At 43.0% G+C, this 25,443-nt stretch overlaps 1 protein-coding gene across 2 annotated transcripts in view; it reads right to left on the bottom strand.

Annotated features, from left to right (window-relative positions):
- Positions 1 to 6,475: 6,475 nt before the first annotated feature.
- SDR16C5 (short chain dehydrogenase/reductase family 16C member 5) overlaps positions 6,476 to 25,443 on the bottom strand; it is a 42,225-nt gene continuing 23,257 nt past the window's right edge. For both annotated transcript variants that reach the window (XM_054499554.2, XM_054499555.2), the window contains 6 exons: positions 23,675 to 24,021; positions 19,773 to 19,904; positions 15,407 to 15,506; positions 13,138 to 13,282; positions 12,027 to 12,152; positions 6,476 to 8,023 (listed from right to left, as the gene is read on the bottom strand). In XM_054499554.2, coding sequence (XP_054355529.2) covers positions 7,930 to 8,023; positions 12,027 to 12,152; positions 13,138 to 13,282; positions 15,407 to 15,506; positions 19,773 to 19,904; positions 23,675 to 24,007 — 930 coding nt within the window. In that variant the 5' untranslated portion in view covers positions 24,008 to 24,021 and the 3' untranslated portion in view covers positions 6,476 to 7,929. The remainder of the gene's footprint in view (positions 8,024 to 12,026; positions 12,153 to 13,137; positions 13,283 to 15,406; positions 15,507 to 19,772; positions 19,905 to 23,674; positions 24,022 to 25,443) is intronic.

Genomic DNA, 25,443 nt, shown 5'->3' on the forward strand with positions numbered 1-25,443 from the left:
TTTATGTCCTTTACATGTTGGAAATGAAATCTGAAGTCTGGTTTTGATATGTTTTTCACAAGCTCTACATAGATAAGTAACCCAAAAAGTGACTGAAGCAAATCTCAATTGATTTAGACATTTATTCTGCCCAGATTGAGAATGCAACCAGGAAAAAGAAACACACACAGCAGGATCTGTGTCCTGGGCTTTTTCCAAAGAGAGTTTTGAGGACTTCAATATTTAAAGGGGGAAGAGTGAGCATGAGGGGAAGGAGGAAAGGAAAAAAGAGGTGAGTAGGCAATGACGCCGATGATTGCATTCTTGTGAAGCTCTGATTAGCACTCAATGGACCTACAGTTTACATGTGAAAAGAACGAGTTGGGGGGGTGTCAATTACACATTCATCTTGCACTCAGTAGATCTATATTTTAGGTTAGATAAAGTAAGCATGTGAAATCACAGCTGTTTGGGAACAAAAGGAAGGCGGTTTTTGCATGACTCAGTTATCAAGCTTAACTTTCCTTTTGGCAGAGTTTGAGGTCCTCAGATTTTTATTGTCGTTTCACAGATATGGCTAGGACCCTTTTTTTTGAGGCAGAGTTTTTGCTCTGTCACCCCGGCTGGAGCGCAGTGGTGCGATTTTGGCTCACTGCAACCTCCATCTCCTGGGTTCAAGCGATTCTCCTGCCTCAGCCTCCTGAGTAGCTGGGATTACAGGTGTGTGCCACCACGCCTGGTTAATTTTTGTATTTTTAGTAGAGATGGGGTTTCACCACGTTGATCAGGCTGGTCTCGAACTCCTGACCTCATGATCCATCTGCCTCGGCCTCCCAAAGTGCTGGGATTACAGGCGTGAGCCATCGTGCCCTGCCAGGACCTTTTTTGAAGAACATAAAGTACTTACCATCCATATTCTTTCTCAGCTTTATGGCTTCAGCCAAAATTTCAAGACATCAAAAAAGTTCCATTTGACGTCCTGTAACCTATATTTATATACCTATTATGTAACACGTGGTAAAGGGACTGAAACATAACAGGCACTCACTACATATTTTTGAATGGAAAAATAAGGAGAGGAAAAGAGACAGGGCAGTGAGAAGGTAGCAGGGGAGGAAGAAATGGAGATAAAATAGGAAGCATAAGGGCAAAGAGGGCCAAGATTCAAAATTTATCAAAAATTATATCAACATAAATGGCATACATAGAGTATGTTGAATAGCAGCATAAGCAGAAGTTCAAAATGAGGCATTATATTTTCTCTTTTTTAAATAAACATACTAAAAAAAGAGTGAGGCAAACAATTTTCTATTAAAAAGAATTAAAATCCATAGCTTTAAGCAATTCTACTTCCCAGAGTGAAATATCAAAATATTCTTAACATATAGAGGGAAAAAGTGAATAGATATATAAATGTTAATATAAAGAGATTTCAAATGATACCACAAGTTCAAGGTCAGAGTTTAGATAGGGGACACAGTAGATACTGATGTCTGTTGAGCATTAGCATGTGTCAAACCCTGCATTTGGCATTTTACAATTGTCAACTCATTTAATCCTTGGGACAGTCATATGAAGAACTGCAGCCATTTACAGATATGGGAAAAGGGTCTCAGAAAGTTCAAATCACTTGACTTCAATCAGTTTAGTTGCATAGCTAAACTGATTGATTTGAATCCACATCTGTGACTTGAGAGAGCCCATGGCCAAGATTACTAATGCTTTCCTACTCTTAGAAATCTTCACAGTCATTCGACAGAATCATGGCTACTGTCCTAGAAACTACAATCACCCGTCTCCCTGGCATCCTTGCATCTCATCTGATGGTATTTGAGGGGAGTGTTGTGTGAGCTTCTAGAAATAGTCTTTTTATTATGTTTTTTTTTAATGGGGGTCTGCTTTCTAGGGAATAGAAATATTCTTAAAAGGCAAATCGGTGCCTTGATTGCTTTCATCTTTATCCCTTCCTAGGTCTGCTGCTCTCTTGACCCTAATGATGATGGTCATGTTCTTGGGATGGCAGAGGGAGGAGCTGTCAGTAGCTTGGGTTCCTTCTTCTTATAGCAGAACCAACATAGAAGACATGGTTTGTCTTCCTTTGGACTTTGACCTGACAAGAGCAGACTTTCATAGCTCTTACATGGCTGTTTACTTGGGGCCACAGTTATAGTGAATATAGAACTTAGTACCATACAGGAAGTGCTGCCCATAACGGAAATGGAAATATGTGGTATAATGAAGGTCGTGTCATAGGTGAGAGGTGGTAAGTGTTCAGAATCTTCCAGATTCTACAGAAATCTGGGCATACTTGTTTGGCAGTGGAAACATTTGGTTGAAATGGATCCTACTTTACCTTGGAAAATGTATTACCTGCTGAGTATGACTGTAGCATGAAGGGAAAAGGTAAGACAAATTTGGAATTTTTCTGTGGCTTGGGTGCTCTGCAGCTTTGAGCAGAGACTCACAGAAGGGAGCTCAGTCTGGAGAGCATAGCGTGTGAGCAGAGGAGGGAGGGAACCCAGCCCTCTCTACCTGCAAGCCAAGTTGACTGAGAGCATGGCAATTTGGAGCCTTGGAGGGTTGAAACAGCCAACACCCTCTGTGCCTGATGGGAGGCCCTCAGAAGTGTAGATCCCAGACAATGGCCTTAGGGGAAGAAATACTGTGGTCCTAAGTTTTTCCCCAGCACCTTCCATTAAGGATTGACTGCCAGACTTGGGATCCAGTCAGCAATAAACATCACACGATGGGTGTGGCCTTTCCCCTAAACCTTTTTCTCCACATCTACCAAACAGAGACAGAGGCAGGCATGGGCAGAGCACAGGTGCCAGTTACAGAGCAGCTTTCAGTCTTAAAGCTTCATCCAAGCAAGATCTGTAGCGGTGGTTTAAACAGCCAATGAGGAGGATGAAGTAAATACACAAGAAGCCAATTGAGTTATTGGAGGCAATTGTATTGCAAAAGTGAAGACAGCCTTGACACAGGCTATAATTCTTCTTCCCTCTAGTTTGAGACTATACAATCTGTGTAGCCTTGAGAGAGAATATAGTCTGCAAAGCTCACCTCAGCTGCGGGAAAAATGTTAAACAACAAAGAACCCTCTAGGTTCATGGAGGACAATGGACAAGATGGCATATCACAGAGTAGAAGCAGGCAGGGCTGCCTGAGAAGGGAAGCACTTGTGATTCCTGCCCAGCAAAATCCCATCATTGTGGACCATCACTGTGTTTCTTCTGTCCCCTTCCTGGTTTTGAATGGAAAGTCTCCTGGCCTCCCCTCATTCTACTCCCCTCCCTCTTCCTCTTCTCTTCTCCCCTTCCCTCGAATCCCCTCCTCTCTTCTCCTCTCTTCTCCTCTTTTCCTTCCCCTCCCCTTCTCTTATTTTTACCCCTCTCCTCTCCTTCCTTCCCCTCCCTTTCTCTCTCCTCCTGTCTCCTTTCCTTCTCATTTCTGACTCTAATTGTGGCTATCCTGCTTCTCATGCACCACTGTATGTAGAGTGAGATGGGGGTGAATCACTCAACTTGTCTCTTCTTGGTCGTTTGGCCATGAGGAGTCATATTAGGATCTGATGGAGGGTGCTGCCTAGTGCCATAGGTTCTGGACTTCTGGTGACCTGCAGTGACTGGGCAGATCTTTACAGTGGAGAGGGTCTGTGCGTTCTGTCTGATTAGAAGAGAATACATAAATGTATGGGGAAGACTGTGGCAGAAACTGTTAAGTTAACATCCAACATCTGGATCTTCTCTTTTCCCACAGTAATAGGATCCCTGGTGTTTAGGTGGCTCAGGGTGGTGCAAAATAAAGACCATATTTCTCAGCATCATTTGAGGGCTGCTTTAGTCATGTGATGAATTCTGACCAATAGGATGTGGTGTTTTGGGGAGTGCAATGCCCACGGATTGTACTGAAAGAGTGCAGGGGTGCCTTATGCCCTCTGGGTTCTTGCGGGCTGGAATGCGAGCATAATGGCTGAGGTTTCAGGGGTCACTGTAGATCACACTTATCACTGATGTTCAGGACGTGAGCCTGCATAGCCGAGCAAATGCACAGATGGAGCTTGGGTCCCTGACTCTGTGGAGCACCCTACCAACCCTTAATGGCTACCCCAAGGCCTTTAAACATCAGGGAGAAACACACTTCTGCTTTCTTCAAGCCATTATTACACTGGAGTTTTCAGTTACCCCAGCTGAATGAAATCCTCGCTGACAAAGCAAGCAAGCCTTGATGCAGAAAGAGTGGCCAGGAATCTATTGCCCCGGTAGGGAACTGAAAATGAGAGCCTGAACTAAGGCAATAGCAGTTGAGATGGTGAGGACAATATGCTAATGAGGTCGAGAGGTAGCACAGACTGGATTTAATTAGTAATTGGACAAGGAGATGACAGGTAAAGTAAAAGTAGAGCATTATACCTGGGTTTCTAGCTTGGATGGTGTGGAGGAGCAATGGGCATGGTTAAGAGTCCTCAGAAGGAATCTACAAAGTCAAAGAAATCCAAAGATAGAAACTTGAAGAACACAAACAATTTAAGGAGTGAACAGCAGAAGAGACCAGTAGGTAGAGGTGTCACCAGGACCACCTGGTTGAGAGATTAATAATGTCAGTCGTGAGAAATCAAATCTCATGAGGAATGAAATCCCTGGGGATCTTTTCATAAAAATCACCATGACATGGTAGACACGAAAGCTGGGTGGCTTAGAAGCCAATGTGAATCAAAGAGATGGACAAATTACCTGGGGTTGTATTTTACTTATTTTTTATTTAATATTTTAGAGACAAAGTCTCACTCTGTCACCCAGGTTGGGGTACAGTGGTGTGATCATAGCTCACTGCTGCCTTGAACTCCTGGGCTCCAGCAATCCTCCTACCTTAGCCTCCTGAGTAGCTGGGACTACAAGTGTGCACCACCACATCCGGCTAATCTTTAAATTTTTTGTAGAAACAGGGTCTTGCTGTGTGCCCAGGCTGGTCTTGAATTCCTGGCCTCAAGCTATCCTCCTGCCTTGGCCTCCCAAAGAGCTGGAATTACATGCGTGAGCCCCGCTCCTGGTCCAACATGGTTCATGAGCCTGGAATGTTGAGGGTGCCTAGCACCAGACATGTTCATCCCAGAGCTGCTCTGCACGGGACGTCTGGCTTCACAACAGTTTTTGTCTGGTGGCCCAGATTCTCAGCCATGTTTTTCTCAAGTGCTGACTCTGGGAGGTTGGAATTAGTTTCTTTCAGGCATTCTCAATTCACTCTGCCTCCAAGATTCAGAATTATTTCATCTGATGAACTGTGACCATCTCAGCATGAGGACTCTAAGGAGTGTAAATGTCATTTGTGGTCTGGTTTCTATCTTGGCATCTGTTATGGTCTGCATGTCTGTGTTACCCCAAAATTCATATGGGATGATGTGGGACTTTGGGAGGTAATTAGGGTTAGATGAGGTCAAGAAAGTAGAGCCCTTATGATGCAACTGGTGTCCTTAGAAGAAGAAATAGGTCTTTCTCTCTCTCTCCACACACACACACCAAGGAAAGGCTCTGTGAGGACACAGCAAGTTGTCCACAGGCCAGTAAGAGAGCCCTCACCAGAAAATGAATCAGCTGGCACCTTGATCTTGAACTCCCAGCTTCCAGAATTCTGAGAATTAAATTTCTGTTGTTTAAAGTACTCAGTTTGTGGCATTTTGTTATGGTGGCCCCAATGGACTAAGACAGCATCACAATGTAAAACTACACACACACACACACACACAAACACACACACACACACACGGCATGACACACATTTTTACCCAGCAAAACTCCATCTTACACCAAGAATTCTTCTCTGCTTTGGAGCAGCTCAGTGAGTACAAGATGCTGGAAGATGTGCCCTGCAGGGCAGAATGCCCAGGCATGGGGCACAGCCCTGGCCCTGTGTCCTTCCATTTCCTCAGGCTGGCTTAGGTGTTGGGCTCTTGGTCACGGCTTCATTAGGACTAAATTTTGGATGGAAAAGGGCATGACACACATGCCAAGAGCACTCCTTGCTCCCCAGGGCATTAAATCACCTTGTTATTTAGTGCCCTCTAGAATCCACTAATTTACATGTGGTCTCTTCTCATAGAAGCATCTCAAGTAAATCTGAATTTGTTTAGACAATTTTATGGGTATTGTAAAACCACAATTGAATTTCAGGCCTTTGTCGCAGTCCAGCCAAGATGCATTCCAATTAGAAATAATTGCTATTAATGCTGTTATGATGTGGGCGATGCCTGCAGTGCTCCTGGACCTTTGTTGTACTGAATCCCTGAAGAGTCTGAGCTTTATTCTTTAACTAAATAGACAGGACCCTAGAAGATACGCTTCTGGAATTGTAATATTACAGCAATATTGTGCTTCTCTCTTAATTAACCTTGTTAACCAAGGATTTGGAACATCAGTGGGTGACTCTAAGAGGGCCTTTGATCCTCTCAGTACACATCTACAGTGGAATAAGATGTCACTCTGTGATAAAACGCCTTTATTCTCTGGCATACACCAAATACCTTCATCCTTCTTTGAGTAATGATTGACAGTCTCGTTTAATGAAATAACGTTTGTCAAATACTTAATTTGCTGCCGGGCACAGTAAATGTTAGTTATGATTGTTATAATATTATCATAAAACAAGTTGTTTTTTTTTTAAGGCTTTCTGAATGGAAAGGAAATACAGGTCAGGGCTGTCATGTTTGTGCAGGCCACTCAAGGTAAATCAGACCACAGTGGATTCCAGAGTTTACGCTCCCTGAGACCGCTGCCCCTATGACAGCATTTTACCCCCAAGATAGTAAAATTCTCAATTCTTTAGACTTTTACAGGGTCTCCCAAGGTACTGCTCATCCCTTCCTTGCTCCCCACAGAGGGAAGAGACAAAGGCTGCTGTTTCTCTTGCAAGGCTGCCCCCACCAGCCTGAGAAGGAGTTCTAGGGATATGGTAATTAACATATTTTTCTTAATCTTGCTTTTATAGTTAATCTCCAAAGCATGAAAGCACTTTGCCAGTTGATTAAACTGTAAGAATACAATAGATCCAAAGTGAGGGCAGCACTGATGAATATAAATGCATAAAATTGCCCATTCTGCAGGAAAATGCCTCAACCTGAATCCCAACTTGAAATACTAAGTTGAACACTTAACATTAATTGCACAAATATATTTTTTGGATTAATAGATAGCAAAAAACCTAACTTGGTAGAATTTCATCTTCAAAGTAAGAAGCAACCACTCTTTGATCTCTTCTAGGAAACAAAAGTGATTCTATCTAAGAGTTTGGTCTAGGATCACTGCCTATGAGGGGGCTTCAGGGAATGCCCAGTAAGGCTCTTGGGCACAATAGCGCTGGATGGGCCTTTAGCCAGACTGCCACTCTGTCTGCGTATCCAGGGCATTCAGAAGTATTTGTGTAGCTGTTTTGGAAAGAAGGGCACTGGAGGCGGGCCTTTTCTACATTAGGTGGTACAGGTTCAAAAAGGCCAGAGAGGATAGCAAGGGGGTAGGAATCCAGAGCTGTGTATCCTCTGGAAAGAGGGCATTCTGGCTGGATACCCACATGTCCTCTTCCCCCTCAGCCCTGCTCCCCAAGGCAGGTCAACCTCAGCCGATGGCTCCATTTGAGCCACCTCCCCAACGACCAAAGCTCAGGGCAGCTCGTGGCCATGGCTTATCACTTTCTTACATCTGTGGTAATGGAAATGACAAAAATGGGCTGTCTTTATTTTTGGAAAAAAATAGAAAAAGAAAAAACCAAAACTCAACCACATAGGTGATAGCAACATTATTTTCAAACACATTGGTTGAAAATTCTAGTCCAGATAACAGAATAGGAGTGGTACTTGTGGTCTCCAGATATATTCCACTGTCAGACAAAAATACTTTTCTTCATTGAAGTATGCATTATGTAACATTGTGTATCAGATGACCTTAGCCATAGAGTTGGTCTTTAGAGCTTCTTCTTTTGGTCAACAAACCCATCCACTGCATGAAGGATGCCCAAATAGTCAGCTATAAGCAGTGCTGTCTTGAGGGGCAAAAAGCTAAAGAGAACACAAGAATAAACTTCCTTTATTATCATTCATGAAAGCCTCTTTACCACCTCTACTGAAAAGCAGTGTCACCTCTTGTGGCAGATGAAGTCACTCACTCATGCACACACTATGCAGCCTGAGTGCTACCTGCCTCAGGGTCACTGGGCCTTGTTCACTATATCGGAGGACACTTGCCCAGGGCCTTGACAGGTCTTGTGGCTTAAGTTATTCAATTCACTTCTCATTTCGGTTTCCAAAGCATCACTCCACTGTACAATGACACAGAGGAAGCAGTGGAGTCTTGTCATGTAGGCATGGGCTTTGGGGGCAGATGAGCCTGGCTGGAATCCTACCTCTGTCATTTGCAGTGCCACCTTAGGCAATCGACTCAGCTCATAGACCTCAGTTTCCTCAACTGTAAAATGAGGTCATCAGTCTGCCTTTCTGGCACTACTGTGAGGATGAGATGCAATAGCTCCTCAAACCTTGGGCAAGACCCAACTAACACTGTCCATCTTCTCCATCCATGCCTGCCCCTCTGCAAAGCCATATACATGCATGATCATCATCCCAACAGAGCACTCTGCTCCACTGGCCTTTGCATTCAATACTGCAGAGCAAGGAAACAAAGCAGGCACAGGAAACCTGAGACTTATCCTAAGGTGGGGGTAAAGGAAAGGACCCCATGATCCTTGTTCCCGTTTGGGCACCTCAAGATCTCCAGGTGGTTCATCCCTTCCACAGCTTCAAGTCTCTGGTCAAGTACTACCTTCTTTATGAGACTCCCTCCACCCACCAAACACCATTCTTAAAATTAAATCTCACCGGCTGGGCGCAGTGGCTCACGCCTGTAATCCCAGCACTTTAGGAGGCTGAAGTGGGCAGATCACAAGGTCAGGAGTTTGAGACCAGCCTGGCCAATATGGTGAAACCCCATCTCTACTAAAAATACGAAAATTAGCCAGGTGTGGGGGCGCATGCCTGTAATCCTAGCTACTCAGGCGGCTGAGGCAGGAGAATTGCTTGAACCCGGAAGGTGGGGGTTGCAGTGAGGCATGATCGCGCCACTGCACTCCAGCCTGGGCAACAGAGCAAGAGCCCGTCTCAAAAAAAAAAAAAAAATTAAATCTCACTTAGATGTGGTGGCGCATGCTTGTAATCCCAGTGCTTTGGGAGGCTGAGGTGGGAGGATTGCTTGAAGCCAGGAATTTGAGACCAGCGTGGGCAACATAGCAAGACCCTATCTCTAAAAAAATAAAAATAAATTAGCTGAGCATAATGGTGCACAACTATAGTCCCAGCTATTTGGGAGGCTGAGGTGGGAGGATGGCTTGAGCCTGGGAGTTTGAGGCTGCTGTGGGCTATGATCACGCCACTGCACTCTAGCCTGGGTGACAGAACAAGACCTTGTCTCCAAAAAAAATTAAAGAAGTAAAATAAAAAAAAACAACAACGTAAATCTTGGCTGGGCGCGGTGGCTCACGCTTGTAATCCCAAAACTTTGGGAGGCTGAGGTTGAGAGTTCGAGACCAGCCTGGCCAATGTGGTGAAACCCCATCTCTACTAAAAATACAAAAATTAGCCCGGCATGGTGATGGGCACCTATAATCCCAGCTACTCGGGAGGCTGAGACAGGAGAATCACTTGAACCTGGGAAGGAGGGGGTTGCAGTGAGCCAAGATTGTGCCATTGCACTCCAGCCTGGGTGATGAGCGAAACTCCATCTTTAAAAAAAAAAAAAAGAAAAAAAAAGTAAAATTGAACTTGCACCCATCTACCTCCCACTGTGGGGTTTCCTTTTTTCGCTTTCCTGCTTTATATTTCTTCAGAGCACTTATGGTCTTTTCTTTTACCTTACTTTTTTGTTTGTTTCTTTTCTGCCCCCTCACCCCACAGGAAGTGATTTCCACATGGGCAGGGACCACTGTTTGTCTTGTTCTTTGTTGTAACCCTAAGTGCAGATCCTTGGATGGTGGGTGATTCATGACACACACAGCACTCTCTGAATATTTGCTGAATGAATGTTTGGTGGAGTGTTTGATGTGATTGCCTTTACTGAGCTTCTTCACCTTGCCTTTAGCTTACTCAGCAGTTATCTAGCCCTCTCTCAAAACATGTCCCATAACTAGTATGTCATAAAACTAAACATAATCTCCACAGTTATTCAAAGTGGAAAAATTAAGTTCCGCGTTCTTACCATTGGCATTACTATACTATAATCTGCTATCTATTAAGCAAAAAGAACTTAGTGTGTTGTGAATGCACACCCTGCCCAAAAAACATTGCATTACATGAATCTACAAGCTACGACAAACATTGTCTCTACATTGTAAATGAAGAAGCCAAGACCTGGAGAATAAAGGGCATGCTCAGAGTCACAGACTTAGTGTATAGTGGGATCATAAGCCTGAATTTCGAATTGCTTGTCAAGGATCCCTTTGCTCTGTCCCACATAGCCTCAGTCAGGCACTCTGACCCGTCCTGTGCCAGGTGAAGCCTGGAAAAATGATAGTATGCAAGAATGACATTTGGTTCATTGCACAAAGTAGATATAATTAGCTAATGAGAAAAGAAATTTCTGTACACAGGATGGGCAATGGCTGCTGGCCATGTAGTGGATGTGAGGTATAATATCTATCTTCAAATAACTAGGAATTGTCATTGGCAAGACTGATGGAATTGCACATGGAGCTGGGGGAGAAGCACAAACCAATGAGGGGAAGTTCAAATGAGGCAGATTTCAACTCAAGGTGCTTCCTCACATAGCAGAAAGCCCAGTGAGGAAAGATTTAATTAGATGACCTGTTACAGTCTAGAAAATGAATTGAGATAATAGGAATCAGCAGCTCACCACTATCCTTGTAACTGGGTCAAATGTTCATTCAGTGCCTATGAATTTCAGCACTGAAACTCCATGGAGAGCAGGGAAGGGTGCACAAGAATGCTTTTTGTACTTCTTTTTTTTTTTTCTTTTGAGGTGGAGTTTTTGCTCTTGTTGCCCAAGCTGGAGGGCAATGGCGTGATCTCAGCTCACTGCAAACTCTGCCTTCCTGTTTCAAGCGATTCTCCTGCCTCAGCCTCCTGAGTAGCTGGGATTACAGGTGTGCGCCACCATGTACTTTTTTTATTTTTTAAGAGACAGGGTCTCACTCTGTTGCCAAGATGGAGTGCAGTGGTCTGGTCATGGCCCACTGCAGCCTCAAACCCCTGGGTTCAAGCAATCCTCCTGCCTCAGCCTCCTGACTAGCTGGGACTATAGCTATATACCAGCCTCAAACTCCTGGGCTCAACCAATCTTCCCGCCTCAGGCTCCTAAGTAGCTGGGACTACAGGCGTGCACCACCATGCCTGGCTTATTTATTATTTTTGGAGAGGTGGGGTCTTGCTTTGTTTCCCAGGCTAGTCTTGAACTCCTGGCCTCAAGCAATCCTCTCACCTTGGACTCCCAAAGTGCTGGGATTACAAATGTGAGCCGCTGCTCCCAGCCTGTTCTTTTGCTTTTAAGAGGTGGTTTTAAGTTTTTTCCCTCAAATTCTTTAACCATCCTAAGAGCTCAAATTTATTATATATTGCTAATTGTACCCATACGACAAATTTCTATAGCACTTGGCTTACTGTCTAGCCTTGACTTTTCGACCCTGTACTTGAGGAGGCATGGATACAATATCTATTCCAACAGGATTATTTTATCATGAGCACAAGAAAATCTCTCCTAAAAAAATCATTTCAATCTTTCCATCTATCAGTACATCCACTTCTTTTTCAGAATAATTCGATACTAAGGTGGCAGGAAGGGTTAGACCCCATTTTCTTCACTCACGGTGGGCACTGCAACTGTGTAAATTTGGTATTGTGTCAGCAATGGGCACAATGATAGGACTAACAGGACTTAATAGAATTAAATTAATGAATTTTAATTTATCAGGTATTTTTAAAGTGGCTTCTCCTAGTGGGATTTGGAGTAAACTGTAGACTGGCATGTTAGGGAAGTAATAGAAGCTGATGTAATTACCTTTTAAGAAACATCATGAAGTATAACAACCTTGGTATATACAAGTACATTTTTTCTTGTAGAATAGCTTCTACTATTTTTTCAACTGCATATTTTGGTTCCAGAATTGGCAACAGAGAAGGACAGCTAGGATATAAAATGACAACAATTAAAAAAAACCCCAAAGGCCAAATTCACAAATAAAGATAATTTTTCAAATTAGGGATAAAAGGTTTTAAGACGTTATCACTTATTTCTTTCCCTTTCAAATTTTATTTATTTTTATATTTACTCCTTTATTATCAATGTGTCAATGCGGTAAGTAGTAACATAACTAAAATATGAAATGAAAAATGATTATTAATACACTGATATTACAATATACATATACGTGAAACCATATTAAACAAATATTCCAAATATTTGTAAGGCAAGTTGTTGAAAACACATTGCCTGTAGTCTCCATGAGATACAGAATTGGGCATCTGTGACTGCTACGGACTGGGTATTTGTGTCCCCCCAAAAATTCACGTTGAAGCCTAAACTCCCAATGTGATGGCATTTGGAGGTGGGGCCTTTGAGGTGTAGCTAGGTCACCAGTGTGGAGCCCTCATGAATGGGATTAGTGCCTGTCTGAGAAGAGCCTATCAGCACTTTGGTCTTGGACTTCTAGCCCCCAGAACTGTGAGAAAGGCATTTTTCTTGTTTAAGCCACCTAGTGTATGATACTTCATTATAGCAGCTCCTTCTATATGACCAAGACAATGTCTCTCCAATTATTTCTAGTCCTCCTGGAATCAGAGAGGGAGCAGAATGGGATTGGATGGCAGGAAGGAGATGTGGCCCTGAGAGCCTGGGAAATGGAGGAGCAGATCCAGGGCCTGGGGGGCTGAGAGACACTGCCTTGATAAACCATTCCCATTCAGCTTGGTATCCTTCACACAAACACATACTAAGAAAGACAGAATTCTAAAACCATTTATAAATCATACTGAATCCCAGAACAATCTATTTTAAACAACTTTAAAAAAAAGAGCAAAATAAAATAGCAAAACATTTTTAAGAGTGTAGATTCAAAAAAAAAAAAAAAAAGAAATTAAAAAAAAAAAAAGAAATTAAAGGACATACTTACCCTGTAGTACAACCTTCAAACATTCCAGTTTTTATAAAAAAGGGGCACACAATCGTGGTTTTGATCCCCTTTTGTTTTTGGACAAATGTTTCTATAAATACAGATTCAGCAAACCCAAAGGCTGCAAATTTACTTGCACAATAATCTGAAAAAGACAAAGCATGATAATGTATATTCCAAAGTTTTAAAATGGCATTACATTAAGGTTTACCCGTAACGCTAACAGCGACAGAAAATAAGACAATTTCAGAGTTCTCCTTTTGTGTAATCTTGGTCTACTCCCACTGCAAGAAGTGAGCAGGGAGTGGGAAGGGACATGGTTTACTGAAGATCAGGGTCAGTTGACAATGACCAAGTAGAGCCCAGCACAAGAAGGGTTGCAGAGATCCTGTCTCAGGTCACACTGCTGGACTTTACTTACAACTCAATGCATTGTGAGCCCCTGTGCTAGTTCTTACATGGGGCCTTGTCCCAAAAAATTGCAATCCCATTGGGCATGAAGACATTCAAAAGAAGAAATAAAACACTAACTGATATAGGAATCTAGGCAAGAGAGGCCAGCATGGGTTGTGATTCTCAGATCAAGTTTTCTTCCAACTATAACACTTTCCTTCACTTCCAGAAAAAAAAAACAAAAAAAAACACAAAGGGCTTGGTAGCTTCAACCTCCACCTCTTAAATACCTTGAAAATGTAGGGTGAGGGCAGACGGAGGAGTGGAAAGTGGCATTTGTGTCCATTTTGAGCTTTTTGTCTTTAATCATACTTGTTTTAACAAAACATCTGACTATTCAGTTGACTAAGTGAAAAAGTTTGGAGAAGAAATGGCATTGAGGTGCATTAACACTTTCTTTTGCCCCACACATTCAGAGGAGGCATATTTAAACTTGCTATGTTACGGTGCAGCTACTGCAACTGGCAAGAGCCAGTTTATAAGTGCCAGGCATGGGGTTGTCCAGCCCTAGTGCTGTCCAGACAGTGGGTCAGAGGCTAAGGACTGGGAAGGGGGACGAGGAGTCCAGAGCAGCTTCTAGGGTCATTGGAGTCATCAGGTATAAATGCAGCTAAGTCCCTTGACCCCTGAGATTCTGATGAGCAGATATGGCCCATGACCCAAGGAATCTGCATGCGAAACTGGCACCCCTGGTGGTTCTGATGCAGGGGGGTAAAGACTCACATGGTGGGAAATACAAAAGGCTTATACTTGTTTCTAAGATGAGCTGCGGGTGCGAGAGTCCTGTATCTCAAGACAGGAATGTTCTGTCTGAAAAGGATTGATAAGGAGCTGTAAATATACCTGAATGATTTCAACGGCCCATGACAACAGATATATAAGAGGGAGGTAAGAATAATACCTGATAAGTTCTAAGAAGGAGAGAGGAAGGGAAGTCCTGGGTCATAAGGAGGATAGACTGGTGATATTTGGGGTGACTGGTGGTCCTGAAAAACCTATTCATGTAATAGATATACTGAGCTAAGACTGGTTTTGTGAATCTTGAACTACGCCACTTTGCTTCCAAAGCATTAGGAACCACCCAACTGGCAAACTGGCTTATCTATTATCCGAATGTTGCTGCTACAGTTCTGTTGGATGAGTTTTAGCAATCCTTGTAAGCCAGGACCTGGGACATTTCCTCTAGGGGATGCTGCGGTAGGTTAGGTCAAGGTTTCTGTTCCTTCTAGAGCCAGCTCCCAAGTTGGGCCTCCTTGGTTGAGGGTCTTGAAGGATCTCTTTGCCCCCTCCCCACTGCTACTGTCAAGTCAGTTGGCTGTTGCAAGGGAGATGAAAATGCCCACCACTTGCTGCAGGTCTTCAACCAGTGGAAAAACAAAGCAGTTAACTTTAGGTTTCTTGAGGTGTAGAAACTTTATCCAAACTCACAGCAGTGGGGAGACCACTTAAAGGAAACTTCAGGAGAAGACAGGGTCATCCTCCTTACCATCCTGTGACAGTGTCAGTGTGAAGTTTGGGGGGACAGTTGTTATGTTGATCACTTGTGCAAAAAATTTATCAGTGAGGCCTCTCTCTCTTTTAAACACAGGGGACTGCATAAGACCTAATGATTCCAAAGGGCATAGTCCAATTTCATGTAAGCCTATCTGATGGGCAGTTTTGCTACATGGTGAAGTTATCAACCACTTATTGACTATACTTTTTAGTTTATTATCCTTTATCTTAGGGCATCAAGTCAGTGCTAATTATTCAGAGCTATTAAGTAAGTTAAAGTTATAGGGAATTTTGCAATTGTAAATTGCTATGTTTTTCTTACCTGCCAGCCCATTTATTCCAGCTAATCCAGCTGAACTTGAAATGCAAACCAAATGTCCATGGTCATTAGCAATCATAGCAGGTAGAAAGGCTTTATAAGTCTAAGAATACAAAGGAAAACTTTTAATGTTTAACGCCACATTGTATAATTTTCTCAGATATTTATATACTCATTGTGATTAAAAAATCTTTTTTTTTCAGCCTGTAAAATATCTGAAGGTATGGCGATATAAAAACTTAAACATCTAGAAAGTAATCATTTTAACTTATTTAACCTGTTAAATCAGTTTTTTATGGCAATTCCAGTATTATTAAAATAATTTATTCAGACATGTTTTTGCTCATATTTGACTTTTTTTTTTAGTTTTATTTTTATTTATTATTATTATACTTTAGGTATATCTCCCAATGCTATCCCTCCCCCCTCCCCCCACCCCACAACAGTCCCCAGAGTGTGATGTTCCCCTTCCTGTGTCCATGTATTCTCATTGTTCACTTCCCACCTATGAGTGAGAATATGTGGTGTCTGGTTTTTTGTTCTTGCGATAGTTTACTGAGAATGATGATTTCCAATTTCACCCATGTCCCTACAAAGGACATGAACTCATCATTTTTTATGGCTGCATAGTATTCCATGGTGTATATGTGCCACATTTTCTTAATCCAGTCTATCATTGTTGGACATTTGGGTTGGTTCCAAGTCTTTGCTATGGTGAATAGTGCCGCAATAAACATACGTGTGCATGTCTTTATAGCAGCATGATTTATAGTCCTTTGGGTATATACCCAGTAATGGGATGGCTGGGTCAAATGGTATTTCCAATTCTAGATCCCTGAGGAATTGCCACACTGACTTCCACAATGGTTGAACTAGTTTACATTCCCACCAACAGTGTAAAAGTGTTCCTATTTCTCCACATCCTCTCCAGCACCTGTTGTTTCCTGATTTTTTAATGATTGCCATTCTAACTGGTGTGAGATGGTATCTCATTGTGGTTTTGATTTGCATTACACCTTATACAAAAATCAATTCAAGATGGATTAAAGACTTAAACGTTAGACCTAAAACCATAAAAACCCTAGAAGAAAACCTAGGCATTACCATTCAGGACAAAGGCATGGGCAAGGACTTCATGTCTAAAACACCAAAAGCAATGGCAACAAAAGCCAAAATTGACAAATGGGATCTAATTAAACTCAAGAGCTTCTGCACAGCAAAAGAAACTACCATCAGAGTGAACAGGCAACCTACAAAATGGGAGAAAATTTTTGCAACCTACTCATCTGACAAAGGGCTAATATTCAGAATCTACAATGAACTCCAACAAATTTACAAGAAAAAAACAACCAACCCCATCAAAAAGTGGGCGAAGGACATGAACAGACACTTCTCAAAAGAAGACATTTATGCAGCCAAAAAACACACGAAAAAATGCTCACCATCACTGGCCATCAGAGAAATGCATATTTGACTTTTAACGACACAATATTAAGACAAGAAATGAAGGAGTAAATCTTTGTTGTGACAGCTACAACCCCAAACCTCACAAACATGATGCTTTAGATTTAGATTGCCTTCTCTCTCCTTAGCTTGATTTTGAGTTTCAAATTTTCCCTGAACATTGTTCACAGGACATCTGGCTGTTGACTTCAATTTTAAAAGAGCACTTTGTTTTAAACTCATCTCTTATTTTTGTTTCATTTCGTAAAACAGAATATCTATTAGAAAGAGGGCACATCTGTATACTGTCCAACACCTTCACCCTTGATTGGGGGCCTGGAGAAAGAAGGTAAAAGAGACAGAAATGAGCTTTTAAGGAAGACATCTTCTGCAACAAAGGAGTAACTAATCACACCAAAGACAAGGAGGTGAGAAAAGGGATCTCTTACAAAGGCCAAACCTCACTTGTTTGCCTGCATTGCAATAAGTCTCAGAGAGAAACTAACAGGTAGAGAGAGGTGGGAAATCAAAACAAAGCAAAAGGAAGCAGTGCAGCGAACAATCTGGGGTCTGCCATGAGTTGGGACACTTCTCAGTAGGGACACTGCCTTTGAGAGCCCAGCCTTCAGGTAGCTCTCGGATGCTCTAGCAGTTAAGTCACTGTCTTTGTGCCTGGCATGTGCAGATGCTCAAAGAATGTACATGAGCTTGCCCAGAAGAAGTAAAGGGAGTGAGATGACATGAGGAGTGGTAGGAGCCAGGGAAACACCAGCATTGAAGGAAGAGGAGGAGGATGAGGAAGAGGAGGTAGAAGAGAAGTTGGAGTTGGAGGAAGAAGAAGAAGGAGGAAGGAGGAGGAGGGAGGAAGGAGGAGGAGGAAGAAGAAAGAAGAAGGAAGAAGAAGAAAAGAAGAAAAGAGAGAGACAGACAGACACCACGAAGGCACCTGGAGAAAAACAGAGAGGTAGGAAAAGAACACAAAGCCAGGCTGAGCGCAGTGGCTCACACCTGTAATCCCAGCACTTTGGGAGGCTGAGGCAGGCGGATCACAAGGGCAAGAGATGGAGACCAGCCTGGCCAACATGGCAAAACCCTGTCTCTACTAAGAGTACAAAAATTAGCTGGGTGTGGTGGCGTGCGCCTGTAGTCCCAGATACCTGGGGAGGCTGAGGTAGGAGAATTGCTTGAACCCGGGAGGTGGAGGTTGCAGTGAGCCGAGATCGCTCCACTGCACTCCAGCCTGGCAGCAAAGTGAGACTCTATCTCAAAAAAAAAAAAAAAAGAACACAAAGCTATGGGAGTGGAGACTTTCAGGGACCATGGTCTTTATCTTCATTCCAACTGTATATGAGTATAAGCAAGCATCAAGGAGAGGGACATTTGGGACAAGATAAATCATTTGCAGTAGTTCCTGTAGGAACATGGTAGCCACTAAATTCTGAATCTTTCCATTTTTCTCCTGAAAACTTTACAAAACACCAAGAATAGCACCAGCACCATTACATTTTTGGTGGAAATAGGGGACAGAAAATCTACAAATTTCAAATTACATTTGAAGGCTGCTAAAGAAGAGTTGGGTGGAAAGGTGTGAGGAGAATGGAGGAGGAGCTCGGAAATCTCCAGCAAAGACTCCCAGGAGAGAGCCTTGCCCAGGAATGACGAGCTATGAGCAGGGCTGGAACCAAACAGGTCAAAAGTCCTGTGATCCCAGCACTGTGGGAGGCCGAGGCAGGTGGAACACTTGAGGCCAGGAGTTCAAGACCAGCCTGGCCAACATGGTGAAACCCTGTCTCTACTAAAAACACAAAAAATTTGTTGGGTGTGGTGGCACGCACCTGTAATCCCAGCTACTCAGGTGGCTGAGGCACGAGAATCGCTTGAATCCGGGAGGTTGGAGGTTGCAGTGAGCTGAGATCGTACCACTGAACTCCAGCCTGGGAGACAGAATGAGACACTGTCTCAAAAAATTAAAATAAAATGATAAAGTAAAATAAAAATACAACTTTTAATAAAAGCTGGGAGAGGCAGCAAGAGGGTGAATGCATAGTGTGGGGAGGCCTGAGATGGCTGGTCTCAGCAAAGGCCAGAAACATGCAACTTCTGGAATTGACTGGGTGGCTTTAGAAGTCAGGACTGTGCTTTTAGCGCTGGTAGCAGGTGGTAACCCGGGTTACCAGTGGAACCTCTAATTTCTCTGGTTGGGTACTAACTAAGGTGACTATAGGTTTTGGTTTGCCCATAACAGACCTGATTAACACTTGCTCATTAATAATGCTGAATTTCACTTCCAAAAGTGTCCCAGCTTAGGCAAATTACAAAACTACCCTGGTCCTGTCTAAGTGCAGTTGCTCGCTATGTAGCCTGGAGCAAATCTTTTAAGTTCTATGATCCCTTATGTCACCGAGCTGTTTTAAGGAAAATATGTGAGCCACCTGGAGTATTTCCTAACATTTGCAGCTAATCAATACATGGTAGCAGGCCCATGAGGACAGTTCTGTCGTTGTAGAATTCCCTAAACAGAGGTCCTGGGGGCTGTAGATTAAGTGGCATCAGAAAAGGACAACTGTTCTGGGGACTGTTGTGGGGTGGAGGGAGGGGGGAGGGATAGCACTGGGAGATATACCTAATGCTAGATGATGAGTTAGTGGGTGCAGTGCACCAGCATGGCACATGTATACATATGTAACTAACCTGCACATTGCGCACATGTACCCTAAAACCTAAAGTATAATAATAAATAAATAAATAAATAAATAAATAAATTGATTAATTAAAAAAAAAAGACAACTGTGTAGACCAGGACAAGTCCAAAACTGAGAAGTCTCTGCTTTACTAAGAGGCTAATAATATTGTAAAAGAGCAAGAGGAAAGTACTTCTAAATGCCAGAGTAATTTTACATTTATGATGAGAAGAAACAATTATTACCCATAAATGTGCTTTGAAATTCACATCAAATGACTTTTCCATAAGCTCATCTGGACAGTCAAGGAACTTTTTGCCTGTTACAATTCCGGCATTGTTGATTAGGATGGAAACATCGCCGACTTCTTTTTTAACCTGAATTGAATAAGAGCAACACCACCAATGTAGTAATTCCTTATATGATCTAGGTTGTATTTTCCCAGAGTTTTATGTTTTTTTATCTTGGTTAATTCATACTGAGTTTATGCACTCTAAAAATACAGCTTGGGGCCAGGCGCAGTGGCTCACACCTGTAATCCCAGCACTCTGGCAGGCCGAGGCAGGGGGGTGACTTGAGGACAGGAGTTTGAGACCAGCCTGGCCAACATGGCAAAATCCTGTCTCTATTAAAATTACAAAAATTAGCCAGGCATGGTGACGGGTGCCTCTAGCCCCAGCTACTCGGGAGGCTGAGGCAGGAGAATTGCTTAAACCAGGGAGGTGGAGGTTGTAGTGAGCCAAGATCACACCACTGCACTCCAGCCTGGGTGACAGGGTGAGACTGCGTCTAAATAAATAAATAAATAAATAAATAAATAAATAAATAAACAAATAAATACAGTTTGGTTTATTTCCATTGCTGAGTCTACAATGCACCACAGATCAAGTCTATTTTTTTATTTTATTTTATTTTTTTGAGATGGAGTCTCGCTCTGTCGACCAGGCTGGAGTGCAGTGGCACGATCTCAGCTCAGTGCAAGCTCCACCTCCTGGGTTCACACCATTCTCCCGCCTCAGCCTCCCAAGTAGCTGGGACTACAGGTGCCCGCCACCACACCCAGCTAATTTTTTAATATTTTTAGTAGAGATGGGTTTTCACCGTGTTAGCCAGGATGGTCTTGATCTCCTGACCTCGTGATCCACCCGCCTTGGCCTCCCAAAGTGCTGGGATTACAGGCATGAGTCACTGCGCCCGGCCTCCAGAGATCAAGTTTTGATGTGCTTTTCCCATTTTTCTCTTCTTAAGAGGAGTCCATGTTCAAAATGCTACTTTCTGTTTACAGTTAGAGCTGCTCTTCTACTCAGTGGTTAGTCTTTGTTCTGTGCTCTGTATGTGGCATTTCATTTTAATCAATATGATGGGACATAAGAATAGCTTCATTATAGCCAAATGTGACATAGATCAAGACCTCGCACACATGGAGAAGGGGCTGGATTAGGGAATAAATGGAGGAAAAGAGAAAATACAGTCATAAATCACTTAACAATGGAGATACATTCTGAGAAGTGCATTGTTAGGTGACTTGGTTGCTGTGTGAAGACCACAGAGTGTACTTAAACCTAGATGTGTGCCTACTACACATCTTAGGCCATATGGTAGAGCCTATTGCTCCTAGGCTACCCACCTGTACAGTGTGTTACTACACTGAACACTGTAGGCAACTGTTAACACATTGGTTAAGTATTTGTGTATCTAAACATAGAACATTGGGACAGTAAAAATACTGTAATAATCTGTCCCATAATGTGGGACCACCATTTTGTATATGGTCCATCATTGACCAAAATGTCATTATATGGTGCATGACTGTATATATTTTAAACACACAGCACAGATTAGAATCTGCCTGTCCTGTTTTCATCAACTGGCTGGTTTTCTTCTTTCCAAGGATGGACTTCCTGAACTCAAGGCTAAGCTATGGCCTAGGGATATAAGCTTTCAAAGTTATTGGAGACTCAGCAGAGACAAAACGCTGTCATATCACTCTGAAAGCTTTCTCTTTGATTGCTCGTCTAAGGGCTACTTCTTAAAAATTCTCTGGTATTGGCTGGGCGCGGTAGCTCACACCTGTAATCCTAGCACTTTGGGAGGCCGAGGCGGGTGGATCACAAGGTCAAGAGATGGAGACCATCCTGGCCAACATGGTGAAACCCTGTCTCTACTAAAAATACAAAAATTAGCTGGGCCTGGTAGCGTGCACCTGTAGTCCCAGCTACTTGGGAGGCTGAGGCAGGAATACCACTTGAACCTGGGAGGTGGAGGTTGCAGTGAGCCAAGATCATGCCACTGCACTCCAGCCTGGAGACAGAGCAAGACTCTGTCTCAAAAAAAAAAAAAAAAAAAAAAAATTATCTGGTACTTTACTTTCTATCCAGAATAAAAAGTGGAAATGGTGGGTTTATAAGGATAGGGAGTAATTTCCTTCCCCTGAATTCAGAGGAGCACATAAGTAATTCCCTCCAAGATCCCACAGTGCTAAAACCTGAATAATAAGCTAGTAATATGACATGTTTGGCTATTTCTGAAGTCAAGCACCTGGGACAGAACTAAATCACAGTTACAGGGGAAAGGGAAGTAATTATTTATAGAGTGCTTCATACTAGTTTATCCCATAGCTAACAATCTTCATTGTTTGAATATCAACCAGTTATTGCTTAAGGCTGGCCAGATAAATTGTAGTCCGTGTAAGTCAACATGCCAGGTGATCAGTGCTTAACTTCTAAGTAGCTGAATTTGTGAGATCAGTTGTGCTTGGAAGAGTGGGCCCAGCGTAGGCCCGAGCAAACTTGTCAGGTGTGGATCTCCAGCCTGTACTGGGCAGCCTGTGTTTGGAGATGGTGGTGGCAGAGAGGTAAAATGTAAAGACAAACTTGAAAGTCATAAACTTATCTGCCAGGGACCTGCAAACCTTAGCAAGGAAATCCTGGTTGAGCCTAGAAGCTAAGGAGCAACTTCACAATGTAGTCAGCCTGCTCACGGCAGGCTTGGTTGGTTCTTCCCTTCTCAATAAGTTGGGCAATTCTGGGAGGCACAAAGTGTCCCGGGAGAGTGATGAGTGAAGTACTCAAGCCAATGTGAGGGCACAAAAATCCTTAGGCCGGGCACAGTGGCTCATGCCTGTAATCCCAGCACTTTGGGAGGGTGAGGTAGGTGGATCACCTGAGGTCGGGAGTTCGACCAGCCTGACCAACATGGAGAAACCCCGTCTCTACTAAAAATACAAAACAATTAGCCAGGCATGGTGGCACACGCCTGTAATCCCAGCTACTCGGGAGGCTGAGGCAAGAGAATCGCTCGAACCCAGGAGACAGAGGTTGCGGTGAGCCGAGATGGTGCCATTGCACTCCAGTCTGGGCAACAAGAGTGAAACTGCATCTCAAAAAAAAAAAAAAAATTCCTTGTGAAGGACGGGCACATGCCTCTATGACGGTAAGAAAATCCCTACCATCTTCATGTTGGAGCTTTGGTTTCCTGAAAGCTTTATGTGTGTATCTGTATAAACCCCAAAGAAGAAAATGTAGCTGAGTCTTTAGGATTAATAAAAGATTCTGATTGTCTTATGACTACTTAAGAGCAATACACATTCAAACGTACGGTACTGTGGTGGAGTGGACACAGCCTAAATTTAAAATCAGACAGAATATGGATTCAAATCCTGCTTCCATCACACACTAGGTCTGTGACCCCTGGACAGGTTATTTAATGTCTCTGTATCTCGATTCTTTATCCTTAAAGAAGGATGCCTCTATCCCTCCATTAACTTATACAGTAATAGGGGCCGGTATGGTCAGTGCAGTGTAATGTTAGAAGCAGGTACTCAGGTGTCAATAGACGCAAGTGGCAGCTATAGTCTTGCTGCTTACTAACTGTGTTTCTTAGGGCAGCTACATACCTGCCCTAAGCCTTAGTCTCTTTACTTGTGAAATGGGGATAATAATGGGTTTTACTTTATAAGGTTATAATACATACATGGTAGTTAGTACAGTGTCTTGCATATAATAAGAATTCAAAAATCCCAATTCCCATTCTCCCATAATCTTGTTTACATTAAAGGGACACTGGAGACAGGCTAATAGGCACTGAGAAATGCAAGTGAAAAAGAGCGTGATGTATGTCAAATTATAATAGTAAACACACAAGTTACCTGATCGGCTACTCTATACACTTCTTCCTTTTGGCTGCAATCGCAGGTATAGGCGTGCACTCTTGTGGCCCCAGCTTCCTGAGCCATCTTACATGTTTCCTCATTCCCCTCCTTATTGATATCCCAGAGAACAAGAACAGATCCCAGCCGGGCAAACCGCAAGGCTAAGAGCCTTCCGAGTCCACTTCCAGCACCTGTGATGAGGACTATTTCACCAGCAACGTTCTTCCGTGGCTTTGGGAGTAAGGCAAAAATCATAGCCTCCAGAAGACTAAACAGTGATTTTCCTAAGAAAGTGAACAGTTTCTTTGATGATTGCAGGTTGAAAGACATGTTCTGGCTGACACCTACGAAGAAAGACAGATTCACATGAAGACTTATTTGTCCATTTCCTCTGAGTTGTTTACTCCACGGAGCTCCTATTTTCTGAAACAGTGAGAGTAACTGAGATTTGTGATTTAAACAGCTCTCCTGGTAGCAGACTCCGAATTCAGAAAGGGGGAGGAGGAAGCCACAGGGACTATACTTATTCAGCTTTCTTACTTGGCCCCAAGCTCAGCATGTTATCTGCATGCCTGCTATGTGCAGTACACAACAGAAATGTTTGTTAACCAGGAACTGTAACCACCACACCCAAATGTAACACAAAGAATAAGTTCATTATTCCTCATAGTTAGCCTTTCTTCATAATAATCATGAATCCTGTTGGCTGATTTTATGTTCAAAGTCTTGACCACATCACAATGTTTATAACATCATTACTACCTCTCCGGCTTTGTTTCTCTCCTTTGATGTTTGTGCTTTCTCATTTGCATTCTCGTTAATTTTGCATTACTATTTAAAATCTGAGATTTGAGAGGAAAATGTAAAGTCCTATTTGTAGAAAGCATTTCACAGGAAGTAACCAGATGTTCTAGACCTTTTCCGACAGATTTGCAATCAGCACCAGATAGCCCTTCCCTAGGCTCTGAGGTCCCGGCGCCAGCAGCTCTATATCGCTTACCACTCTGTGTGATTAAAGGTCACAGGGCAGGCAGACCCGGACTCCCGCCCTGCACTGCCTCTGCCTACCTGTGAACCCCATGGGGGGGCTTCTTGGCCTTACACTGGGCCTTGGTCTCTTCATCTATATTGGTCCTGTGGCATAGGGTGTTTTTGCAGATGAAATGAGAATATTCCACGTATGACCACAATGCCAGGCTTATAGTCAGTGCTTTACAGATGTTATCACATTTCTCAGATTCATAGTGCTGCCCACCAAGAAGGCATCCACTAGGTCTGCTGAATGAATAAAAGGCCTCCCCTTGACAAACTCATACAGAGCTTAGTGCTTACATCCTGCTACCAGTTACTCACACTCTAGTGTGAATAAGTATATAAGATGTGCTTTACTAACCACTAGCTGAGAAAGAAGGGAAGGTCTTATTTCCTTCAGGATGAGAACAGAAGACATATTTAGCAGAGAGCATACTGTGCTAGGGGTGGGAGACTTCTCTGAATGGGGTGTTTAATTGAGAGGCTCAGACAAAGGCACAGGTGTGAGGAGACGGGAGGGGAGTAATGAAAAAACAGCAGGTCTTCACAGTTTGGCTGAAGTCAGCCTAGTTACGGTTAATGAGTAAGGGTGGATAGATTCATCTACAGGAGGACTTGGTGTGTGGTCACACCCTTAGGAAATGTCAAGAGTCGATGAGATCCAGGCTGTTGTTCCTGGCTTATTGTACAGATGAGACTGAGGATCTGAGAGGAGATGTATGTGAATTGTTCCG

Source organism: Pongo pygmaeus, chromosome 7 (genome assembly GCF_028885625.2).
Source record: "Pongo pygmaeus isolate AG05252 chromosome 7, NHGRI_mPonPyg2-v2.0_pri, whole genome shotgun sequence".
Classification (NCBI taxonomy): Eukaryota; Metazoa; Chordata; class Mammalia; order Primates; family Hominidae; genus Pongo; species Pongo pygmaeus.